The sequence below is a fragment of the Epinephelus moara genome, chromosome 16 (assembly GCF_006386435.1).
Source record: "Epinephelus moara isolate mb chromosome 16, YSFRI_EMoa_1.0, whole genome shotgun sequence".
In the NCBI taxonomy this organism is placed as follows: Eukaryota; Metazoa; Chordata; class Actinopteri; order Perciformes; family Serranidae; genus Epinephelus; species Epinephelus moara.
In genome coordinates, this window is record NC_065521.1 from 18,441,159 (window position 1) to 18,462,143 (window position 20,985).

Below are 20,985 nucleotides of genomic sequence, written 5' to 3' on the forward strand. Positions count from 1 at the left end.
GACTTAAAAACCGACTGCTTAAACTCTTCCACACCACCTCTCCCTAACAAAGGCCCATTTTTGTCATGTTTTTTAGGGAGGACAGGTGATCTTTAGGGGGATATAGCAGGTCAACAGAATATGTCACATAGAAGTGGCGTAGTTCATATGAAAGCTGGAGGCCTGAAGATTTAATTGAGATACAGCTCAGAACATTAAGATGGAGGTATATGATGGCCATTCCCATGATCCATTATGTATTTTTGGGTTTCATAATGTTATATATGTTATTGTTTTATCTGTTTTGGACCCCAGGAAGACTAGCTCGTCACTTAGGTGGCAGCTAATGGGGATCCTTTTAATAAATAAATAAATAAATAAATAAACCATTTGTTACACAGATTTGTTGCCAAATTTAAGTTTTTATCACTCAAGCATTGATAAAAATTGTCAATCCCTGCAAAATATAACATTAAAACTGTAAAGGTGTAAACCACCTAACAAAAATGAGCATTTAGGAAAAAAAGAAAAGACATGATAGTAGTTGTGTCTCTCCAGCAGGGAGAGGGGACGGGGGAGGGAGTGGATAAAGTAAGGAAAGGAGGAGTTTGTCTGATCAGGAGAAGTGAAAGTGAAATCTATCTCTCGAGTATTTAAAGAGGAAGTTTGGGTCTCGGAGCTGTTGGCAGACGGGACAGCAGAGGAGAACACACTGCTCTGAGACACTGGTGAGCTGCAGAACTTTTCGACACTACTCTTCAAGCTGTATAATCATGTGACTGATTTGTACCGGCCTGTCTTTCTCTGCTTTCACTTTGCTTTCACTCTGTTGGCTTTAGGTGCCAAGTCCTCATTCCACCTCTCCCTCTCTCCTCATTTGACTTCTTAAACTTTGTCCTCATATTCTTCTCATAAATTCTTGTTTTACTGCTTGTAAAACTGCTTGTGTTTGTCCTGTCATTTGACTCTTTGTTGGACAAAGCCTTCAAGCTTTCTTATCAGTGGTTGAAGTACAGGTGACAAACTGAAAGTTTAACTGAGTCCTCTTTTTTTCTCCACCAACTGCCTCTTTTCTTTCAAGGTTTAGTTCTCATTTTCAGGGTTTCTAAGGCTTTTGAGGACATGAGAAATGAATGCAGCTTTAAAATCAGAGTCTAAAAGCTTTTTTTTTTTTTTTTTTTAAGCTCCACGGGGAAAGTCCTACAATGTCTTCCTTATTTTTTTTCAGCTCTCTCCTTCCCTTTATCTTTCAATCAGCTCTTCCTCGTCAGTCTGACCTCTCGTGTCCCTTCTCGCTTGCTCTCCTTTTTCTCTCTGTTGCTCAAGAGATGATACACAACTGGTTTTTCAAGCCGGTACGCCATTACAAAAAGACAAAGAGCTATTTATATATTTGATACTGTAAGAGATAGGCATCATTCCCTGCAACAATATTTAACAAACAGTCTTGGAGGAAACTTGATAAAGTTTAGTGTCGGTATCTCAAAAGGTGACACGTCTCAGTTGAGGAAATCGTCAAAATCTTAAAAAATTAAGTTTTCTCAAATTTTCTCCATGATTTTTTTTTCTTGCATCTTGCAGAGTGTTAAAGTAGAACAAGTTTCAATTTTCCATTTTAACAAGACCAGTGTCGGACTTTTCAATGCTTAAAATGGGCCAGTATTTCTGAATACTAATCTAATCTCTACTCAAAAATTAAATGTTTAAATACAAACGTTTCAAATACGGTCGGACCAGTAAGCATCGAAATCATATTTACAGCGGCTGTATTTATGGTTTACTTAAAACACAGAACACACTTTAATAACTCTAGGCCAAAAATCTGTAAGGTTAAGTATCTAATTTTGCCTACATTTTTACAGCAAATACAAAATTAGTCTCTTAATAATTAATTAGAAACTTAAAAGGATTTATACTGCAGATGCCCATATTTTTTGTTAATGTGCTTAAATTTAGAACAAATTATTTGCCATTATATACAGTAATTTCTTTAATACTTTTACAACACTGTTTCAACTTTAATTATAGCATCTTTTCTTCCTGTAAGCCATTGTAAAGAAGCAGCTGTAGGCCGTTCAGAAAGTGTTTCGCTCTGCTTACATTGTGATTTTGTTGATAAACTCAAGAGTGAGTTTTAAAAGCACTAAGTTACAGTCAAGCGGATGGATGAGTTTCAATGGTTTTCTTGTTTTATGTTACACCACAACCAAGTTTACTTGGATATCACTATGGTTGTTTCTGCAGCTGTTTGAAAGCAGAGTAAAAATGAAGATTAAACAGCTAAAACGTTGCATAAATAGTTTATGAACTAGACTTAAGGAACACATGAAAGATTAGCTTATTAGCTGAGCATTATGTATATATACTGCTCAGATTATAAGCTAATGTTTCTTGTGTATATACATACATTACACATACACATTAAATACATATAAGCCAAGGAGAAATATTTTCCATTCACTTCAAATGTAATTAAACCTCAGCTAACAGAGCCGTGGTTTAGTTAGACTGTGATTCATTATTGTTTGTTTAAATTGAGGTTTTGTCAGCACTGAATAACCAGAGGACAGAACAATGCGAGCCAGAAGAAGCTGATGTGTTTGAATCATTCAACTGAACTTTCTGCTGCTTGCCTTGGAAACAAAGCTTACATTAAAATGTAGGAGGAGAGGAGCATTTATTTATGAATTTATTTTAACTATGGTTTATGGTGAGTAGCCGGAAACAATTGCAGGATGTTTAGGAGTTTTTGCTGCTGTATAAAATTGGATAGAAAGCATCACTCTACTCCCAAAAAATGAGGTTTATATGTACCTCTAGTGAACTGTCCCTTCGTGGACCATCATTACAACATTTTGACTGAGTGTTCAGTTTCAAAATAAGTCTGAAGTTGCGTTTTCTACATGAGCAAAACACCAGGTAGGACACAACTTTGTACCAGTGATTATCTGAATGGTTCAAATGCATGCTGCAAGCTGCGACTAACAGAACTGATTGTGAGATGGTTTCAAAATCTTTCAGGACTTGCAGATCAACCCATAAACCTTTGGTTGATTAGTCCGACTTATGAGATGTAAATGTGCCTGTTATCCCTGTTAACAATCTTCTTTTTCTCTTTTAGCCATCTCAACCTGAGCAGAGCCGAGGCCGGACCTGAAGCTCGTTTTTGTGGGTGGGATTGTAACGGAACCCATAATGCAGCTGTGATTCTGAGCTCCAGCTGGTTATGGGGTCCGTTTCCATCCCACAATGCACAGGACATCCTGAGCAGACGGGTGGACGTTGAGCGCTTCTCCATCAACAAGAAGATACTACAGCGTCACATTCAGTCATCGTATTACTCAGCATTTCTTGAGTCGGCCTCTGTTTGAACACAGATTCACATCATTTCAGTTGAAAACTTTATTGTTCTTTAAAAGCAAAAACAAATTTAAAACACTTGTAACAGTATAGAACAGTATAAAAGTATCTACAATAAAAATACACATCCCAGCTGACTGAGCCACAAACAAATAACAAAGCCAATTGAGCTTATACTCTTCTGAGTCATATGGTTGAGTCAAGGTGGGACGACAGTTTTGTTTCTCTCAAATAAAGAGGGAAAGTGAAACTAACACCAGTATGTTTAATGCTGTGTTTCCATTCTGAACAGGATTCACTGGGGTGTGCTGCTGACTGATGTTTAGATTGCTGATACACGGTGACGGTGCTTTTCTTCAATGACACGTTTTCTCCCGGATTGCTGACAACAGTAAACGCAACCGGGAATTTCGTGTCAGACAAGAATGACACCCAGAGCAGAAACTTGAGTGCTTACAATCATTTTGGATTCTCAGTTTGTGCAATGTACTTTTTTCTGCCCGTATTTCTCAATAGATATTTCTGATAAATCTCAAAATCCTAAACTGTCAGTTACTGTGTTTATTTTTCTAACATTACCCACCACCACACATATTTATGACTGCGCTACAAACAGATGAACCACTGAGGACCGGCTTCTCTTCTACTACAGCGTTAGTGGTGTGCATCATTATAGCTTAACTCTGGTTTCCTCTCCTGCTGGGAGACACGACTGAAACATGACATTTACATCAGTGTTTGACACAGCTACACTTTCTCTAAATACCAAATTTCAACAATGTTACCAGTAACCTATCATTTACTGAAGTCACACATTAGAATAGCTGTAACAGCATAATGATCCCCAATTAAAGCAAATGCGAGATACAGTACATAGATCCATGTCAGACACCACAACACATTTTGTGGTCATTCGTCGTCTTTCATGGAAACTGAAGGCAAAGTTCACACTGCAAGTGTTAATTCTCCAAACTCAGATGACACATCTGATATTCTGATTCACACGTTCAGAGATTTTCAAGCATGTTTTGAGTCAACAGAGTCAGAAATGTAATTATGTCTTTAAATGATCAGCTCTACATGATTATACATATACGGTAAAAGAATCCACCAATTCAAAGTCTAGCTAGCCAATGTCAATGGAATTCATTGTTTGGAGTTTATGGTTACAAAGGTTTTGTATATTGTGTGGCAATATTGCAATATGAAATGCATTTAAAGGAATAATTCACCCACACAATGATTATGTACATCAAAACTACTCACCCCATGTTGGGCTGAATCTGAATTAAACTGTATTCTGGCATGCCTTTAGTGAACAAAGAATCCAAAAACTGAGAACATTTTTGATGAATTGGAGTAAAATGGGGCCACGTTTAACAACTGCAAAACTATATCGGCACAACCGATTACAAACTCTCACACAACTCATGCAGTATAATCCAAGTCTCACTTATCAAATCGTATGCTTGGTGCTTTCCAAACCTGACTATTTACAACACATTTGCTCCAATTCTTCCAAGACTTTTCTCTCTTTCTGGATCCTTTGTTCATTGTGGAGGCATGCAAGAAGTTTTCTTAAAGCGTTCAATGTAACATGGTGAGTAATTGATAAACAAATAATCATTTTGTGGGTGAAGTATTCCTTTAGCAACTTATTTTTACAAGTTTAATGACAGTGGTGCGGTGCATTATAATGATGCAGCTTCAATGTTCCTTTCAATTTTGTGTTTTTTTATTGTGCCTTTGCACAGTGTTTTTGGCACCATTGCCAGTTTACAATGGTGTTTCTCCAGGGTTGACTAAGAAGATATAAACAAAGTCATATGAGCAGTGAATCAGAGCAGAGCATGAAGGCCTGCAGTGTCCTGTGTTTTTTAGACTTGGATCAGATACAGGTTAGCAGAGTCCAAGTAAAAGGCAAGATGATCTCAGTTTTCCTTACATTGTTGAAAAATTAAAGTAATGTGGGCTTAGGCACAAGTCAGCTGGTGGAGGAGAGAGACTACACCTAAATAACCCCGGTGTATGCTGTCTTCACTCACACAGAAAGTGTCAGTCAGTGACCTGAGGGTGCTGATGGTGAAGGGAACCTAGAAAGTATCCTGTCCACGAGTTCAACGTGTCTCTCGTGGTTTTCTCGGCTGATCCTTTCATGCATGGCCACCAGCTGGCTCATTAAACTGTTCTGCATTTCCCTCTCGTGGTCCATCAGCCTCTGTAGCCGGGCGTCCTCCTGCGCCTGCATGGAAGCGTCCATCTCTCTGAGCTGGGTGACTGTTGCTGACACTAACGAAGAGACTTGGTCCATCACTGTCCTTTTCTTTCTCTTTGGTGGAACTGTGTACTCTAGGAAACAAAAAGAGAGCCAGTCAGTTACAGAGAGGCGACAGATTTTTATTGTTCCGTCTCTGTGCTTCAACACACTAGACTTAAAATAAAATAATGACTATGAGGTTTAAGTTCTGACTTTTAGCTGTGAGGCTGTTTACATAAAACGTTTGTCATTTTTTTCTTTCAAATCCAATGTGTTGGAGTTGAGACAAACATCAGCAATAACATCACCTTCACTGTCATTAGATTAGAACATGGGTATAATATGTGCACAATATGTAATATGTATTTAAACCCATATTAGATACGTTTGCATGCTTGCAGTTTTGAGCAGCAACAAGAGGGTTAAGGGCTGTAAAAATGTAATTCAAACATAAATACATTTTTCCAAGTTGTGACAGAAATGTTACGATGTGACATCAGTAACAGTATTTTCATATTCACCCACCTGACTGGTCTCTGGGTCTGCTCCAAGGACGCTCACTTTGATGGTCTGTAACAGCAAGAATGGAGACAGTAAGTTAAATATATGAGTGGGCTAACGTGCTGCTGTCTGTCTGCTTGACCACTGACAGCACTGTAATTAAAACCAGGTAAAAGCAGCCACTTCAATTTTTACCTTAGGATGACAAATAGCTAATGGCAAATTGTTTTATGATTAAATCTGCTAAACACATTTAACACTAACTGCACACTATTGCAACAAAATATGGAAGCATTTGCAGTTTTGACAGCTGGTTTGACTACTTTGTTACGTGCCTGTGTGTTTTGGGCCTGCCCTTTGTTTTGCGTTTTCCCCTCTTTTTCTTAAGCGTGCAGCTGATCCCCATCAGTCCTCATCAGCGAGGATATAAATGAATGGAGGAGTAGTGCCAGTGGGCCAGAAGGCTTTGACAGTGTTGTGTCATTTCACCGTGTTACTCCCCCCTCCCCCTAGACCTCTGGTGGGGATGTTACACCTGGGTTCAATAATCTCACTGTCTTGACAAATCTCTTTCACAAAAATCTATGTAAATGCCAAACATGTCACTATCACTAAATAACCTTGTAAAACTATTTAGCTCTTTGAATGTCAGTATTTGATATGTACTTAGTTACATATAACTTTTGTTACTTCAAATGGGTTTAATAAGACACTGTTCTTTATCAGAGGAGGAGGATGGGTTTTTTTTGGGGGGGGGGGGGGGGGTTGACACTCAGTTGAAGATGAAATCCTGGAGTTGAAAAAACGCCTCGGTTTCTCCACTCTTGTTGTGCATGCAGGCTGGTTTGGATTTATTTTCAGCCAAATTTTAAATGAGAATAAAGTGATTTTGATGAAATATAAATAGTTTAAACTCAGATTTGGTTATGTTTTCTGACGTGTTCAAGGACTGTCGGAAATTTGAAAATCCAATAATGATTTCTGTTTTTACAGTTTCAGACTTTGATAAATTGTGTACTTTAGGCAATTGTTTAAAAAAAAAAAAATACCTGCCATGCTTTCTTAAAAACATTTGGTATTAAAATTTTTACAAAACACAGCCATTTAAAGTTGTATGCTCCTCCCCTAAGCCAAAATTAAAAACCCAAGTCCCTCCCCTGTGCTGAAAAAACATTTGACATGCCTCCCTCTTTTTGCACCAATCCCTCTCCTCTCATTCCTAAGGGATCCAATCCCGGACCTTGTTGTTGTCTGGGATGTCAGGACACTAGTACACTGCAGGTAAATCAGGTATTTGTTCTTTACAAAGTAATAATAGAAACACATATATGCTTACTGGCGTTGATGGCTTGTAGCTGGTCCGACGGGCTGTACTGCTCCTCCTCGTCGTCTGGCTCCACTGGACCCAGGTGCTTGTCAAGCTCCTTGTCATCCACATCGTCCCACAGCCCGACTACAACCTCATGATGCTCGTCGCTGATGACCGGCGGCGGCAGCGGAGGCGGCGGTGTGGTCGCACGTGGAGGTGTGGGACTCCTGTGCCGTTTCACCGGGCTCACCACGGGTACGTACCCGAACACCCGGTGGCACAGGTCATAAAAGGGCCAGTCGACGCGGTCGCTGCCGCTGCGGATCTTCTGCTGGTGGTACTTGCTGTACTGCTTCTTGAGCGCCTTCAGTTTGCTGATCACCTGCATGTGTGACCTGTACACCCCCCGCTCCGCCAGCAGTTTGGTCACCCGGTTGTAAACTACTGAGTCCTTCACCGTGCCCGTGATCTGGTTACGGATCGCCTCCGAGCCCCGGATCGTCAGCAGTTCTTTGATCTCGTTCTCCTGCCAGTTGTGCATCGTCTCTTTTTGCTCAAGCGTCTCAACTTAGTACAAACACCTCCCTTGTATATTTGCGCCCTTTACGTCACATTTCTGCGCCGGAAGAAGACGTGCATTAAGATTTTTTTAAGCCTATTTTTTAAAACTTTATTTTGAACAAGTAAACAGTGCAATACAGTTGCTGGTAGGAAAATATAATCTCGCATTCTTCCAACAATATCAACCGATTCAAAACGGCAAGACTACAGTTACAATAAATAATTTAAAAAATCATATATAAAAAGTAAATATAAAGAATAATACTTGTACAAGGTGACAATAAACAATCCTTCCATCTTGGTCAAATTACCAGAAATTGTGACATAGCTTGATAGACTTTTTGTCATTTGTGTATGTTAATATTTTAAAGAAAAAAAAAAGACTTATTTAATGTATGAACCAAGTTAATGAGGGTTTCTGATTTGTCCATTACCTGAATGAATGTGATATTTACCTATAACTATGACTGATATTGATCAGATATTTCTTTGGGGAGGTTATCTAAATTAGAATTTGGTATGTGTCAAATGGTGTGATATTTTTTATTTTAGTACTAAGCCCCACATAAATATTTTGCCAAAATTGGAGTGTAAAATGACTAAAAAAATATGTTCAATTCTTTGCGTTTCTGCTGCTGCACAATATGTATTAAGAATTTCAAACTGTACTTCTTTGGCTATGAGAAATTGGTAATTTTAAATATTTTGAGTATTTATTTGTGATATATATTTTTTAACTTTACTAAGAACGATTCAACATTACATATTTTCATAGGAATATTGACTCATTCTTCTAACATAAACATATTCAAAACTAGGCGTACTCAAAGATAGTTTATTGGAGATCACTCACTCAGTAGCTTAAAAAAAAAGTATGTCAATTAATCCATGATAATATTCTGTTCTTGTTAACACTGGTGTTCTTTTAAAGTAAATCTTTAACATGATAATACAGTACATTTAAAGGTTTTGCCATATTAATTATTACAAGTAGTTATTTTGGTATTAAAGCATTTACCACGCATTACAGAATAATGAACAATTTTAAGTTCATACAAATTAACTGCTGGATACTTTGATTAAAAGTCCATTCAGTGTGTGTGACCTGGAGATTTTTTTATTTTTTCTTCACTCGACACTTGTGTGAGATGTAAATTGGACTTGATTGGCTCCCACACTAGTTGTGATATAACAGAGTAATTCTCACACTGAGATTAAAGGTGAACATAGAGATACTTTCCCCTTCAGCATTTTAATTTAAAAACAGCTTTGTAAGTGCCAAACTCTGCACATGCCTGCTCTGCACAGTGAAGCTCAAACATTCACAGGAAGTTACAATAACCAAAATACATTTTTGACAGAATGTGGACTTAACAGTTTTCTTAAGCCCATGTTGACATATTTACACATGCATGTTTTGTGCAAACACTCCAAAGCCCATATGCATTCAGTTTACTGAGGGAGTAGACAGGACTGGAGCACACAGATCAATTTGCAGCCTTTAACAGTGCAAACAGACGAACGTTTCAGCACCACAGTGTTTTTAGAGTAAAAGGACTCTATCAAAGGCTGTAAATTGATCAGTGTGCTCCAGTCCTTTGTTCTCCCTTGGAAGGTTTCTGTCCTTGAGCTGAGAGGCACGTGATTCGGCTGCATGCTTTTGGAACATGCACGGGGAGCCCTGTTTCAACTAAACATATTCAGTTTATTACCATGGGTGGAAAAAAAACTAAACTAAAAAACTAAATGTTACATTCTTTCTGTTCAATAACTCTGGTTTCAGCCATATAAACAGCTATTCAAACAGCTTTAACTATTTGAAGTGGAAGGTACGTAGTGATACTACGTATAGCATGGCTCACAATTTACATATGTGTACCATACATCACATGGCCATAAGTATGAGACATTACACATCCATATGCCGAATATCTCATATTCCAAAGCAATGGGTATCAATATGCTACTATAACAGCCTCCACTATTCAGGGATTTTTCTCCCATTTCAGTGAGGCTGATACCTGATATGGAGGACATGACAGTTTGTCTTATTTTCTGAATTGTGCCAGTAAAAAGGGAGGCAAATTTGATGTATTATTTAGTGGATAACAGTGCAGGGGCTACTGAAACAGAGGGGGGTTGTCATCCTGTTAACAGTAGCAAATATGACATATGGATTTTCATTGTTTTTGGCAATAATGTCAGAGAAGAATGACTGGGACAAATGCTAAGTCTTTCTTAATTATGTCATAACGAACCTATTTTTTGCTAATTGCATTGCATTCAGTTTTTTAACACTTTTTTATGTGCATGTCATTTCTCAATGGTGGGTGTTTTCTTACCTGAGACCACACAATGGCATCAATAATATTTGTAATTTTAGGACTGGAATTATTGACAAAAATCATAGACTGAAAAACCCAAGTGGGGGAAGGGTGGAAGAGAAAGGCTGAATGAATAATTCACTGGTGTTTTCAGCGATAGTCATCTCAGTGGAAACACAGGAATGATCAGAAAGAGCAACATCAGTCACCGCAACCATAGAAATGTTAAGACTATAGTTATTCAGAGTACAACACAGTTCTGTAGCGTCGCTGCCCTACAGGTTGTCAACATGAATGTTTAAAATCATCAAATACTACTGCCTCAAAGTCAATACAGAGACAGCAGGTCTCGAGTTTATGTCCACGTACTTTTGCCCATACAGTGCAGTTAAAGCTGCAGTTACTCTGCCACAAACTGGATGTCGCTACAAGGCAACTTCCACTGGTCCAACACGGAAATTCACCTCGGAAGAAACACAGACTGCACTTCACTGGTTCCGCATAGGAAAAAAAAACAGCCAATGCAGTCCTCCCTTACAGCCAATATCTGACATCGATCAGTGATTAACCGTACAGCCGGACACTGGCATGTAACTCGGCAGTGTTGAAGCTTAGCTTAGTCTGCATCAGCACCGACTAGTGAAGACAGTGTTCGAGCAGAAGATATGAACAGGGTGTGGATGTATTAGCCTGGTAGCAAGCTCACCTGTTTGTGTTGTGGTGCTGGTGATGGAGCACATCGAGGAGTCTTCGCCCCTCCGGATCACCCCGACCGTCCGGGCGCTGAGCTCCGCACTGCGGGGGAAGCGTGAAAATGTCCACGATTCCAGGCGGGAAAACGGCGACAGGATCTTCCCAGAGCCGGAGAAGCTTTGGTTCAAGGAGAGCAGCGCTAAAAACCTGCGTAACAGGGACTTCTTATCGCCGACCACGATGCTCAACACGCTGTATGCGGATGGACAGGTTGGTTTGACTGATACCTGTTGGGTTTGACGGTATTTTAACGGGTTTGTTGCTTATTTCGTCGCATTTTCTGTCTTATCGTTTCTGTTAACGCTGGAGGCACCGAAAAGCCATTTGTAAAGACAGGCTGTACTGTCTCATTAAACACAGCTGGTTAACACGTTCACTTCTTACTCTCCTATTTTATCCTTCCACTCAGCAATATAGTTCCCCGACAGTTACTAAAGGTGTTTGCTGCTGTGGTGCGAGTGATTTAGTTAGGCGCAGTAATATTTAAATGGACGGAAGGTGTTTCAACGGTTTGGAACGTGACTCGGCCAATAAGAACTGGGACCGGAACTATCTCCTTTATAACGCTCAGCTGACCCTCACAGCTGTCTGATAAACAAGGGGAACGCTGAGTGAAACCCACAAATAATTTCACACATCTGAGTGAATCCGAGCTAGCTAGACCCCCTGAATTTATCAGTGGCCGCTGACTTTGCCCCATCACGATCGACCAGACATTAACAGCCTGCGGCACTAATTATTAACCCATGACTTGCAGATGGGTCAGACAGACGCGCACAGCTGCAACGCGAAGCTATCTGTGCTGCAACTGAAACAAGGCTTCCCCTATAGCCTGTTTACGGCAGCCTCTCACACAGAAAACATGACGTTATCTAGATTGTGCCCGAGTGTACTGTATTTTGACAAATGCATGTTTGAACCCACGCCTCTGGCACGTTGCGCCTGTGGGCGTGTGCATGCATCAGTGTAGAGGATGCTCATATTTTTGCATGTTGTATACTCCATGATAAGCACGTATGATGGTTTTATAGATGCACTGATGTGGGTTTTTGAAGCAGATAGTAACATCTGATATTTTCCCACTGACTGTGATATGCAGTTTTGTAAGATTAGAAGCCTAAATGCATGTGGAAAAGTTTTTCACACACACACACACACACACACACACATAGATATATACATATATATATATAGATAGATATAGATATATATTTATTTAAGTAAGAGCTAATAAAAACAGGGGCTGCACCATATGCAAAAAAAAAAGAAACATTGTGATTATTTTGGCAGATATTGTGATTGTGATACGAGTCACAATTTTAAGTAGGAATGGTAATTTTTGCATTTCATTTTCACTAACAGCATGTTCAAGCATGTTCCCTTATTTCTGGAAAATGATTTGTAGGGTGGGGCATCTCCGTGACACCACAATGCTCCATTTATATTGATATGTTGTGACACATGTAGCTCGTTCAATTTGGATATTGCACCTGGCCATATTGCGATTTGAGTATTGAGTAGTATTGAATATTAAATGACATACTAGTAGAAAATAATCTCAAAATGCCAATTTCACTATATTGTTTTTTAAAATGAGATATCCTACAATATCACCTTGCTGCTACTTGCCATACTCACATGTACTTTTGTTGTGGCGTGCATGTATATGAGACTGTAATGTAATCACTGTCTTTGTCCACCTAGGTCCCTCCAGCAGTGATGTCCAGAGTGCTGTCCCTCTGTGGCAGTGGGGTTCTCCCTGTGGCTGGTGGGGAAGTCATGGGTGAGGGGTTGAGGGTGAGGGTGGACCGAGCTGCAGCCTTCAAGGCTGTCCTGGCAGATGGAGCCACAGAGTACCTGAAGCCCTCGAGTCAGAGGCAAGGCTGTGTGGTGCTCAACTGCCCGGCACTGCACCCTAAACCCAACACACCCACTCCTGATACACTGACTCTGGGCCAGCTGAGGACTGTGCTGTTGGCTGATCACATGGGAGCGCTGTTGAGAAGACAAGGGTGAGTCTGTGGGTTAATGCTGAATTTCCAAAACATGCACATCTCCTTCATAACTTATCCTCATCCTAAAGAACCAGTTTCTGTGCTTTATATTTCACCTCTTTATAACAGTGAGTCAGAATCACTTGCCTAAAATATTAATCAAAGACTAAATGAGCAAGCAGTGAATTCAAAAAGTAATTGGCAGATATGTTGCTTACAAAAATAATTAATTGTAGCCATAGATTAAAACTGCTGCTGTGATCAGTACCAATCTCCTTACTTGTCTCAGATTCACAGTGTCCTATTGCCCCACACTTCCCGAAGACAGCGACATCATCACCTTCCTCCGAGCTCTTGGCATTGACTGGCCGACAGCTCCAGCTAACTGGACCAACGAGGAGCGGGAGGAGAAGATTCAGGAGGCGCTGGAGAACTCCCCGTACAGAGAGAGCGAAATGGAAAGAGGCAGGAGAACAAGCGGAGGAGGAGGAGGAGGAGGGAGGAAGGCAGAGGAGGGGGAAAACGAGGGAGCGCTCAGGGTCAACCTGAAACGAGTGTTCCAGGAGGAGGGGCTGCTGGGATACGACCCCAGCCTTGGTACCTGCACAGGTGAGGCCTCAAGGAGTTTTGAGAAACACAACAGCAACACGTCTTTACAGAAACAGTTTACTGGTTAGTCAAAGAAATACAGAAAAAATGGTTTTACAGAGAGTTAAGTGCTGTAATTGTTTCTAGGCCAGGCCAGTGAGGTTGCCGTGAGGTTGCCAGGCAACCAGAAAAGACTCTCTAGGAAGTCACTGATCAAGAAAGAGTTACAGCACTGAACACCCTGTAAACCCTCTTTTTTCTTTTCTATTTGTATACGGATTGAACAAACAAGATTCACTGTATTAATTAATAAGCTTTAAAGTGCTCATAGGCAGATTTTTTTAAAACTTTTGGGCAAAGCCAGGCGAGCTGTTTGCCCCTGCTTCCAGTCTTTATGCTAAGCTAAGCTAACTGTCTCCTGGCTCAAAGGTGCATAGGGGAGTTTCCTTGTAAATATACAAAAGTGATGTTAACATTCAGTGTAATTAACCAAAAGGTGTCAAGCATTTCCTTCCTCATAAGACATTCGTAAAGGCGATTTTTCTTAAAAGTGTGAACCCTGCATTGTTTATATCCATGTTAACTAGCGAGCAGTGTCTTCACATCATTTGACAGTTATCATAGCAAGCAGATACACCAGATCTGCTGCTAAATTTCAGCAGCAAGAGCAGTGTTTATGTCACCATGGCTGAATGGCCTGTACAAATGCAAGGGAGATTGATAAAACAGAGAAGTGATAAGTAATTTGGTCTTACATTAACTCAAACTGTGAGCATTATTGTCCATGCAGGCAATTATCTGTCAACTATAAAAGCTGCCATGGCTTTTGGCCTGTATGCTGACATTGTTGTTCATTTTGTCAGCTGACGATTACGTGGTTGCTGCCACTGGCTGACGTATTACACTCCATTTAAAGTTTTACCGGACCTTGCCTAAGTGTTAGGTGCTGCACCTGTGCTCTGAAATAGAGTGGACCCAGTCTTATTTTGCTTTGTTGGTGCGTTGCTGTGTATCTCAGAGTATTACCCCCACCCATTGATCAGTGGAACATCTGTGTCTTCATGCCTCGTGTGTGTGACCAATGTAAAACTGCTCCATAGCGCTACTAGTGGTAAAACCTCAGGCCAAAAGTCAACAAGTGTAGATCCTAAAATGCTGAACTGTTCCTTATATACATTGGCAATATTGCATGTTTCACCACACCTTTAAGAGAAGGGATTAATATGACTAGAGACCATCCCGTGAAAGGATCACTCCATCTGTGATACAGCAATCTGCATCTTAAGGCAAATGTTGGCCATGGGCATAAACTAGAAGGGCAAATGGCCCCTTCCGTACTTCCTACCCCCTACTTCCAGCCCCCTTGCTCAGACTACAACCATCTTCAGCCTTCATTTTGATCTCAACGACACACCTGTGATGTTTCGCGACAGCATCTTGCACAGCAACATTACTGCAGTGACAAAATCTGTCCACAGACATTCACAGACTCAAAATGACTTCTCTGGTAGTTCCTGCAACAATAGACACCAGAAGCAGGACAACATTTTGCCCTAATGACACTAACAGACTCACAAGGTAAAAACAATGCCAACTTTTGTGGCATTGTCGCAGCTGGTAACAACATATAGTTGGTTCTGTATATGTATTGGTAAGACATTGTTGCCGTATCTGTTTCAGTACACAGAGACAGTGTTTCCCACCTGGCACAACTGGACCTAGCCACTGCTGACTGCACAGTAAGACACACACACGCTATGCAGCAGTCATACACACACTGATGATTTCCGTTTTTCTCATGAAAAATTACAGACAAACAGACCATTGATTCGTATATCCTTGCTGTCTCTTTCATAGGTAGCCATGGCAACAGCGTTACATGTGACTTCCTGTCAGGATGAGTTCCGCCAGCAGCAGATAGCAGTGCTGTGGAGAGCCAGTGGAGTGACACACACACAGGTAACCACGCACACAAACACTCACACAATCATGTATTGCATTATGTTCCTATATTTACCTGCTCTGCTCTGTGTGTCTGCAGAGACATCTGGTGTGTGGGCCCGTGAAGACTCCTGGCTCTCACCTCACCGCTGCACAGTATCTGCAGTAAGACACATCACTTTCTGTGTCTCCTGTTGTGTCTCTTCCCTTCTCTTGTCCTGTCTTGTCTGTTCTCAACATTTCTGTCCTTGTCTTTAGGTTCTCTATCTGTCCTCTGTTCTCTGTCATCTCCAGTCTCTCCTCCCTTCCCCTTCTCTTCTCCACCTCCACTCGCCCTGCCCAGCTCTCCACCAGACAGATGTTTATTATCATGAAAGACACTCTCACTAGGATCTTGTTTGCACTGTAAATTTGCAGCTCTAATTAAACTAAATCAAAAGAACACTTGTGGGCGTTGATGGGGCTTTTCTTCATCACTGTGTTATCACTGTATATTTTTAGCCCAGCTGTCTGTGTAAATGAGGCTCCTATTGTTTCTTCCTTCCTCCTCTCCTCCAGGCTGAGAAGAGGTCAGATGAAGGAGGCCTCAGAGATGAAGTATGGAGATCAAGTAGAAGGTGTGTGTATTTATGTGCACGCTCATTACAAATTATATGCTCTTACTTGACCTTAATGATACTAATTAGCATGAAAAATAGATAAGGTGAGTTAATTGGAGTGAAATACAGCCTCCTCTTCCTTGTCCTCTTGTAGGTCAGACGTGGGATGACATCATCAGGGTCATGACCTCTGCCACTGTAAGATTTGAGCTGCTGTCAACGGTCCACACCAGTCCGGTGAGTCATCATTACAGCTGTGTGTTGGTACTTGAGTGTGATGTGCTATGTGTGGATGTGTCCCACATTGCTTACTTAATATCGCCTGTATATGACTTGATAAACTTGTCGCAAAAACTGATGACAGTGTGCTCTTTGATGTAATTAGTCGAGTCAGAATGACTGACAGCTGTCTGTTTAGGTGACACTGGACGTCCAGAGGGAAGGGGGCGTGTCCACCAAAGGGCCCAGAGGAGGAGTGTTTGTGATGTATAACTGTGCCAGGCTGCACACTCTGTTCGACAGCTACGAGAGAGGAGTGGAGAAGGGTGAGAGCTGTGCTCTGCGAGAGACTCATGTTTCATTTCTCCGATCAACAATACTACAAACAACCAATAACTCAGACCGCTGCGGCCTGGCAGTATTCCCTTAACCTCAGAATGGAAGACAAAGACAAACTTAATAAAAGAAAATCTATAACTCAATTTAAAAGACGCTGGGACAGCAAATGCAGGAGTCATAAAAGTTCAGCAGTTGTTTGATGATACGCTCTGAAAACTCACAGCCTGATTTAATTGCTCTCGTGTAAAAGTGTCACATTAAGCACAATTTAAAAAGTCAATACAGACAACTGAATGTGATGAAGCTGAACTCTATAATCAGTGTAAACAAGTGACGATGAAAGATTTTCTGTTGATAAACAGTGTAAAATACAGGAAAAAAGTCAGTGGTGTCTTTTCAGCAGTGGTCTTAGAGGTTCATGAAATAACACTAATGTCTCAAATGAGTATGAGTAGGATTGTATAGTATTGTTCATATAGTTTTTTTTTCTGACTGTTTACCTGCAGGTCTGTACCCAGAAATCCCTGAAGGCTCCCAGCTCGACTTCTCTGCTCTGAAAGAAGAGGTACCATGTTATTCTCTTATGTGCTATTCTGTTGTCACTAATTTTATTTCTTTAATTGTCCTTTGTTTTTATTTTCCTTTCTTTCCAGTAAAAAAACCTTAAAAAAAAACATCTACTTCATAAGTCCTCACAGGAACATTTCAGTGTTAATCCTATCGTGTTGTCCCTGTGTTTTGACTGACAGGGCGAGTGGCTCCTCCTGTTCAATTACCTCATCCCGTTCTCCGAGCTGCTGGACCAATCAGGACAGGCATTAGATTGTGAAGGGGGAGGAGCCAGAGTCAATATTAAGACTGAACAGGTCAGGGGATCAAGATTAACTGATTACTAATCAAAGATACTAAATTCAGCTGTTGAGATGTTTATCTAACTCATGTACGTGTTTGTGTTCCTCAGATCTGTAAATTTCTCGTGTCTCTCAGTAAAGACTTCAGCTCGTACTACAACAGAGTCCATGTGCTGGGGGTGAGCATCTATTTACTGTATATATTCATATATGCTCATAAATAAAGTAGGTCCTTTGCTTGTATGTGTAAATGTATTCATTTGTTTAATGAAAAGGAACTAGCACAAAAGATGTTGACTCCTACAGAGAGTCTTTGTGTGTGTGTTCCCTTCCTGTTGTACCTCATATGGAGATTAGTAAAATAGCTCATTGCCCTGGTGACTTCTTGTTACTGGCAGAATGTGAATACTGTGTAGGGCTGTACTGAATAGTTCAGATAAAGATTAGTCCAGACTAATATTATAAGTATTATACTGTGTGTAGAACTTCCACCTTCTCTTCCCCTCTTTAGCTGTGTTTCCATGAACATATTTTAACATGCATTTGAATATCATTAGAAAAGCTAAAAGTCGATAAAACTTCCTCAATTGTGTAAAAAAGTTTTTTTAAACTCAGCTGAGCAGCAGTCTACTTGATTTATTAAAAATAAAAAAATAAAACTGACTAAAACTAAATAAATAAATTAGTTTAATCAAGAAATCACTTTATTCAAATTGAGGATTTTGTCAGAAGATTTTAGTTTTTTCTCAGCAGATGACGTCAAAAAATATCATGATAGCCTTTCAAAGCTTCATTCAAAAACCTCAGTAGAAGAAAAAAGGAAATATATCTCACAAAAAACAGTTCAGTATTAGGTTAGCAATATTTATGTTTTTACTATGTCTTTCTCATTAAAGCTCCCTTTTGTGCCGACATCAACTTTCTTCTTTTTCTCCTGACTTCAGTTCCCCCTTAACATTTGCTCTTTCTCTTTCTGTCTTTCTCTCCAGGAGCCGCTGCCTCATCTCTTCAACCAGATGTTTTGTCGTCTGCATCTGTTGAGAGCGTTGAGAGAGCTTTACCACAGCGCTCTGGACATACTTAACCTTCCCCCCATCAGGCAACTATAGCCTCGAAATAATTCACTCATCCTGTGATCACTGTCGGCCCTATTGTCCCATCAATCTCACAGAAACACACTCTCACCGATGTTGTTCAATTGTAGCTTCACGTTTAGTAATGACAATGTATTCAACTACAACACACAGTCACCTTTCCCTGTTTGTGGCAATGTTACAGCACAGTCTGTGCCCACTGTCAGTGTAGCTGGCCTTACTGTAATTGTTAAAATAGTCAAAGGACGTCATCACACATAAATAACGTAATGCGACGTCAGTAAACCCTAAACTCTGCATACTGAGCTCAGCTCGATCTGGTCGGGTAGATTTTCCTGGAAATGTTGAGCTGTTTGTTAGTTGAAGAAATAGTTTGATGTTTCAGGAAGTAAGCTTATTTGCCTGTTACTGACAGTTACAGGAGAAGTTTTAGTCCTCTCTGACGTCTTTACAGTAAATATGTAGCTACTGCAAAGAGTGTAAAAATCATTACGTGTCGGACTATTTTGTGAGTGGGGTTAGTTGCCTGGAGACAGCAGTAAGATAATGGTCCCAGTCGAGAAATGTCTGACACATGATCCCTTAAAACATTGTGTTGTTTTACACTTTGGTCTTTGTACGTATTAAACAAGCCAATTAAAGAACACTGACATCATGTTGTCATGGTGCTTTTGAGTTTCAGCTGCTCATATTTACTGTACATACGAGAAAGTGGTATCAATCTTATCCTCCACTCTCTGTAAGAAAGCAAATAAGCAAATTATTCCCAAGATGTCAAACTGTTTCTTTAAGTTTGAATTTGTTGCTAAATCTAAATTTTTCCCTTTTATAAGTATACCAGGCATCTGAATTTCAACAGCCAAATAGGCCAAATCTACAGTGTTTCAGTTAGCAAAGATGAGATGCTTTTTCCTGTTGGAGCCCTACTTTGAATTTTTAAATTCTGCTCTAATCATGTGACCATACAGGACATTTATGTGCCCTGTGACCACAAACGTTTCTCCGATTTGGTGCCAAAATCCCACTAGTTGTTAAGACACCCATCTAAACTGTAGTGACCCCCCCCCCCCACCCCCNGTAGTGACCCCCCCCCACACACACACACACACACACACACACACACACACACACATAGTCACTAACTGTCTCCTCTTTGAAACACGTGTGTCTTAGTCACTGCCTGAAGAAAAAACTTTTAACAAGCCTTGTTCAGCTGTTGTAAGCCCCCATCATGTATGTTAGCCACCTTGTATTTATCAATGCCACACAAATATTTATTGTTAGTTAAAAAAAGAGATCTGTACAGAATATATATTCTGCATATGAGTCTTAATTGCTGTGATCATATGATTATTCAGAGCCCTCCAATCACACTTATCCTGCTTGACAAATCACAGATGTTCAGTATCAGACCACATGTACCAGATATAACCGGTGTTCATAAGTTATTGACAAAAACAGAACATAAGCAGCATTTAGGGCATCGTGCCATAATGTTAGGAAATGCATGAAATGGCATGAAGAATAATATATGTGCAGAGTTTTATGCCAAAAATGTTATTTATAAATTTTGGTAATGACCTAAAATCGATCCTTGAAATGTGAAATGTGTTGCCATTTCAGTTACCTACTGTCTGTTCAAACGTGCCATAGCTTGTTTTGACTTTATGCTGCACATTATTTTGTAAGTTGGTGTTTTTCTTTTTTTAAGTGAAGATCTCATGTTAAAACAGAACAGCTAATGTACACAAGTATCAAATATCTTACTCACTTTTCACTGCATGAAACGTTGTTTGACCCCCTGCAAATGTTGCTTGTCCCTGAAAGTCTATGGATTTTTTTTTTTTTACAGACTTTGTTTACAATATGCTGATTAATTTACAGTGACTGTCTTGTTAACTACAGCTGTACAGTAATTACCACAGTATTAAAGCAGGAGAGATGCAGATTCTTGTCCTACCTTATACTGTTCACTGTCTCACTGTATCTGCAAACAGCTGTAATATAGATAGATAGATAGATAGATAGATAGATAGATAGATAGATAGATAGATAGATAGATGTGGCGTGTTTCTCCCACTGCAATGTTTTCATCCCTCAGGCCTCAACATCTCTGGCCTTCCTCTCCCATCTCCCGTTCTTTTCTCCCCCTCTTTGCCACCCCAACTCCCATCTCTCTGCTGAGAGCCCTGATATCCTCTTATCCTGCACTGTATTATATACTCACATTCACAGCTTAAAGGGATAGTGCACCCAAAAATGAAAACTCAGCCATTATCTGCTCACCCATATGCCGAGGGAGGCTCAGGAGAAGTT

The 20,985-nt window shown here is 40.2% G+C and overlaps 2 protein-coding genes across 3 annotated transcripts; one reads left to right on the forward strand and one right to left on the reverse strand.

The window, feature by feature from the left end:
* Positions 1 to 3,366: 3,366 nt before the first annotated feature.
* On the reverse strand, positions 3,367 to 11,107 carry LOC126402756 (uncharacterized). Its single transcript, XM_050064995.1, has 4 exons — positions 10,998 to 11,107; positions 7,434 to 8,022; positions 6,122 to 6,166; positions 3,367 to 5,688 (listed from the first exon to the last, which is right to left on the reverse strand). The coding sequence occupies exons 2-4, from the start codon at positions 7,945 to 7,947 to the stop codon at positions 5,399 to 5,401; spliced, it is 849 nt and encodes a 282-aa protein (XP_049920952.1). The 5' UTR covers positions 7,948 to 8,022; positions 10,998 to 11,107; the 3' UTR covers positions 3,367 to 5,398.
* dalrd3 (DALR anticodon binding domain containing 3) lies at positions 7,047 to 19,745 on the forward strand. Of its 2 annotated transcripts, none has more exons than XM_050064994.1 (13): positions 7,047 to 7,378; positions 12,749 to 13,056; positions 13,328 to 13,647; positions 15,307 to 15,365; positions 15,484 to 15,585; positions 15,668 to 15,732; positions 16,126 to 16,184; positions 16,321 to 16,403; positions 16,585 to 16,711; positions 17,231 to 17,289; positions 17,474 to 17,590; positions 17,686 to 17,754; positions 18,565 to 19,745. In XM_050064994.1, the coding sequence occupies exons 1-13, from the start codon at positions 7,277 to 7,279 to the stop codon at positions 18,682 to 18,684; spliced, it is 1,590 nt and encodes a 529-aa protein (XP_049920951.1). In that variant the 5' UTR covers positions 7,047 to 7,276; the 3' UTR covers positions 18,685 to 19,745. The 2 variants fall into 2 exon arrangements, with proteins under 2 accessions (XP_049920951.1, XP_049920950.1); XM_050064993.1 differs by lacking the exon at positions 7,047 to 7,378 and adding an exon at positions 9,560 to 11,254.
* Positions 19,746 to 20,985: the final 1,240 nt, after the last annotated feature.

Excerpts from the sequence above, each read along its gene's own strand:
- LOC126402756 (XM_050064995.1), bottom strand. The coding sequence starts at position 7,947 with ATGCACAACTGGCAGGAGAACGAGATCAAAGAACTGCTGACGATCCGG. Across the intron at positions 6,167-7,433 it reads GCTACAAGCCATCAACGCCA|ACCATCAAAGTGAGCGTCCT; the intron begins GTAAGCATATAT and ends TTGCTGTTACAG. Across the intron at positions 5,689-6,121 it reads CAGACCCAGAGACCAGTCAG|AGTACACAGTTCCACCAAAG; the intron begins GTGGGTGAATAT and ends TTTGTTTCCTAG.
- dalrd3 (XM_050064993.1), top strand. The coding sequence starts at position 11,021 with ATGGAGCACATCGAGGAGTCTTCGCCCCTCCGGATCACCCCGACCGTC. Across the intron at positions 11,255-12,748 it reads CGCTGTATGCGGATGGACAG|GTCCCTCCAGCAGTGATGTC; the intron begins GTTGGTTTGACT and ends TTGTCCACCTAG. Across the intron at positions 17,755-18,564 it reads ACAGAGTCCATGTGCTGGGG|GAGCCGCTGCCTCATCTCTT; the intron begins GTGAGCATCTAT and ends CTTTCTCTCCAG.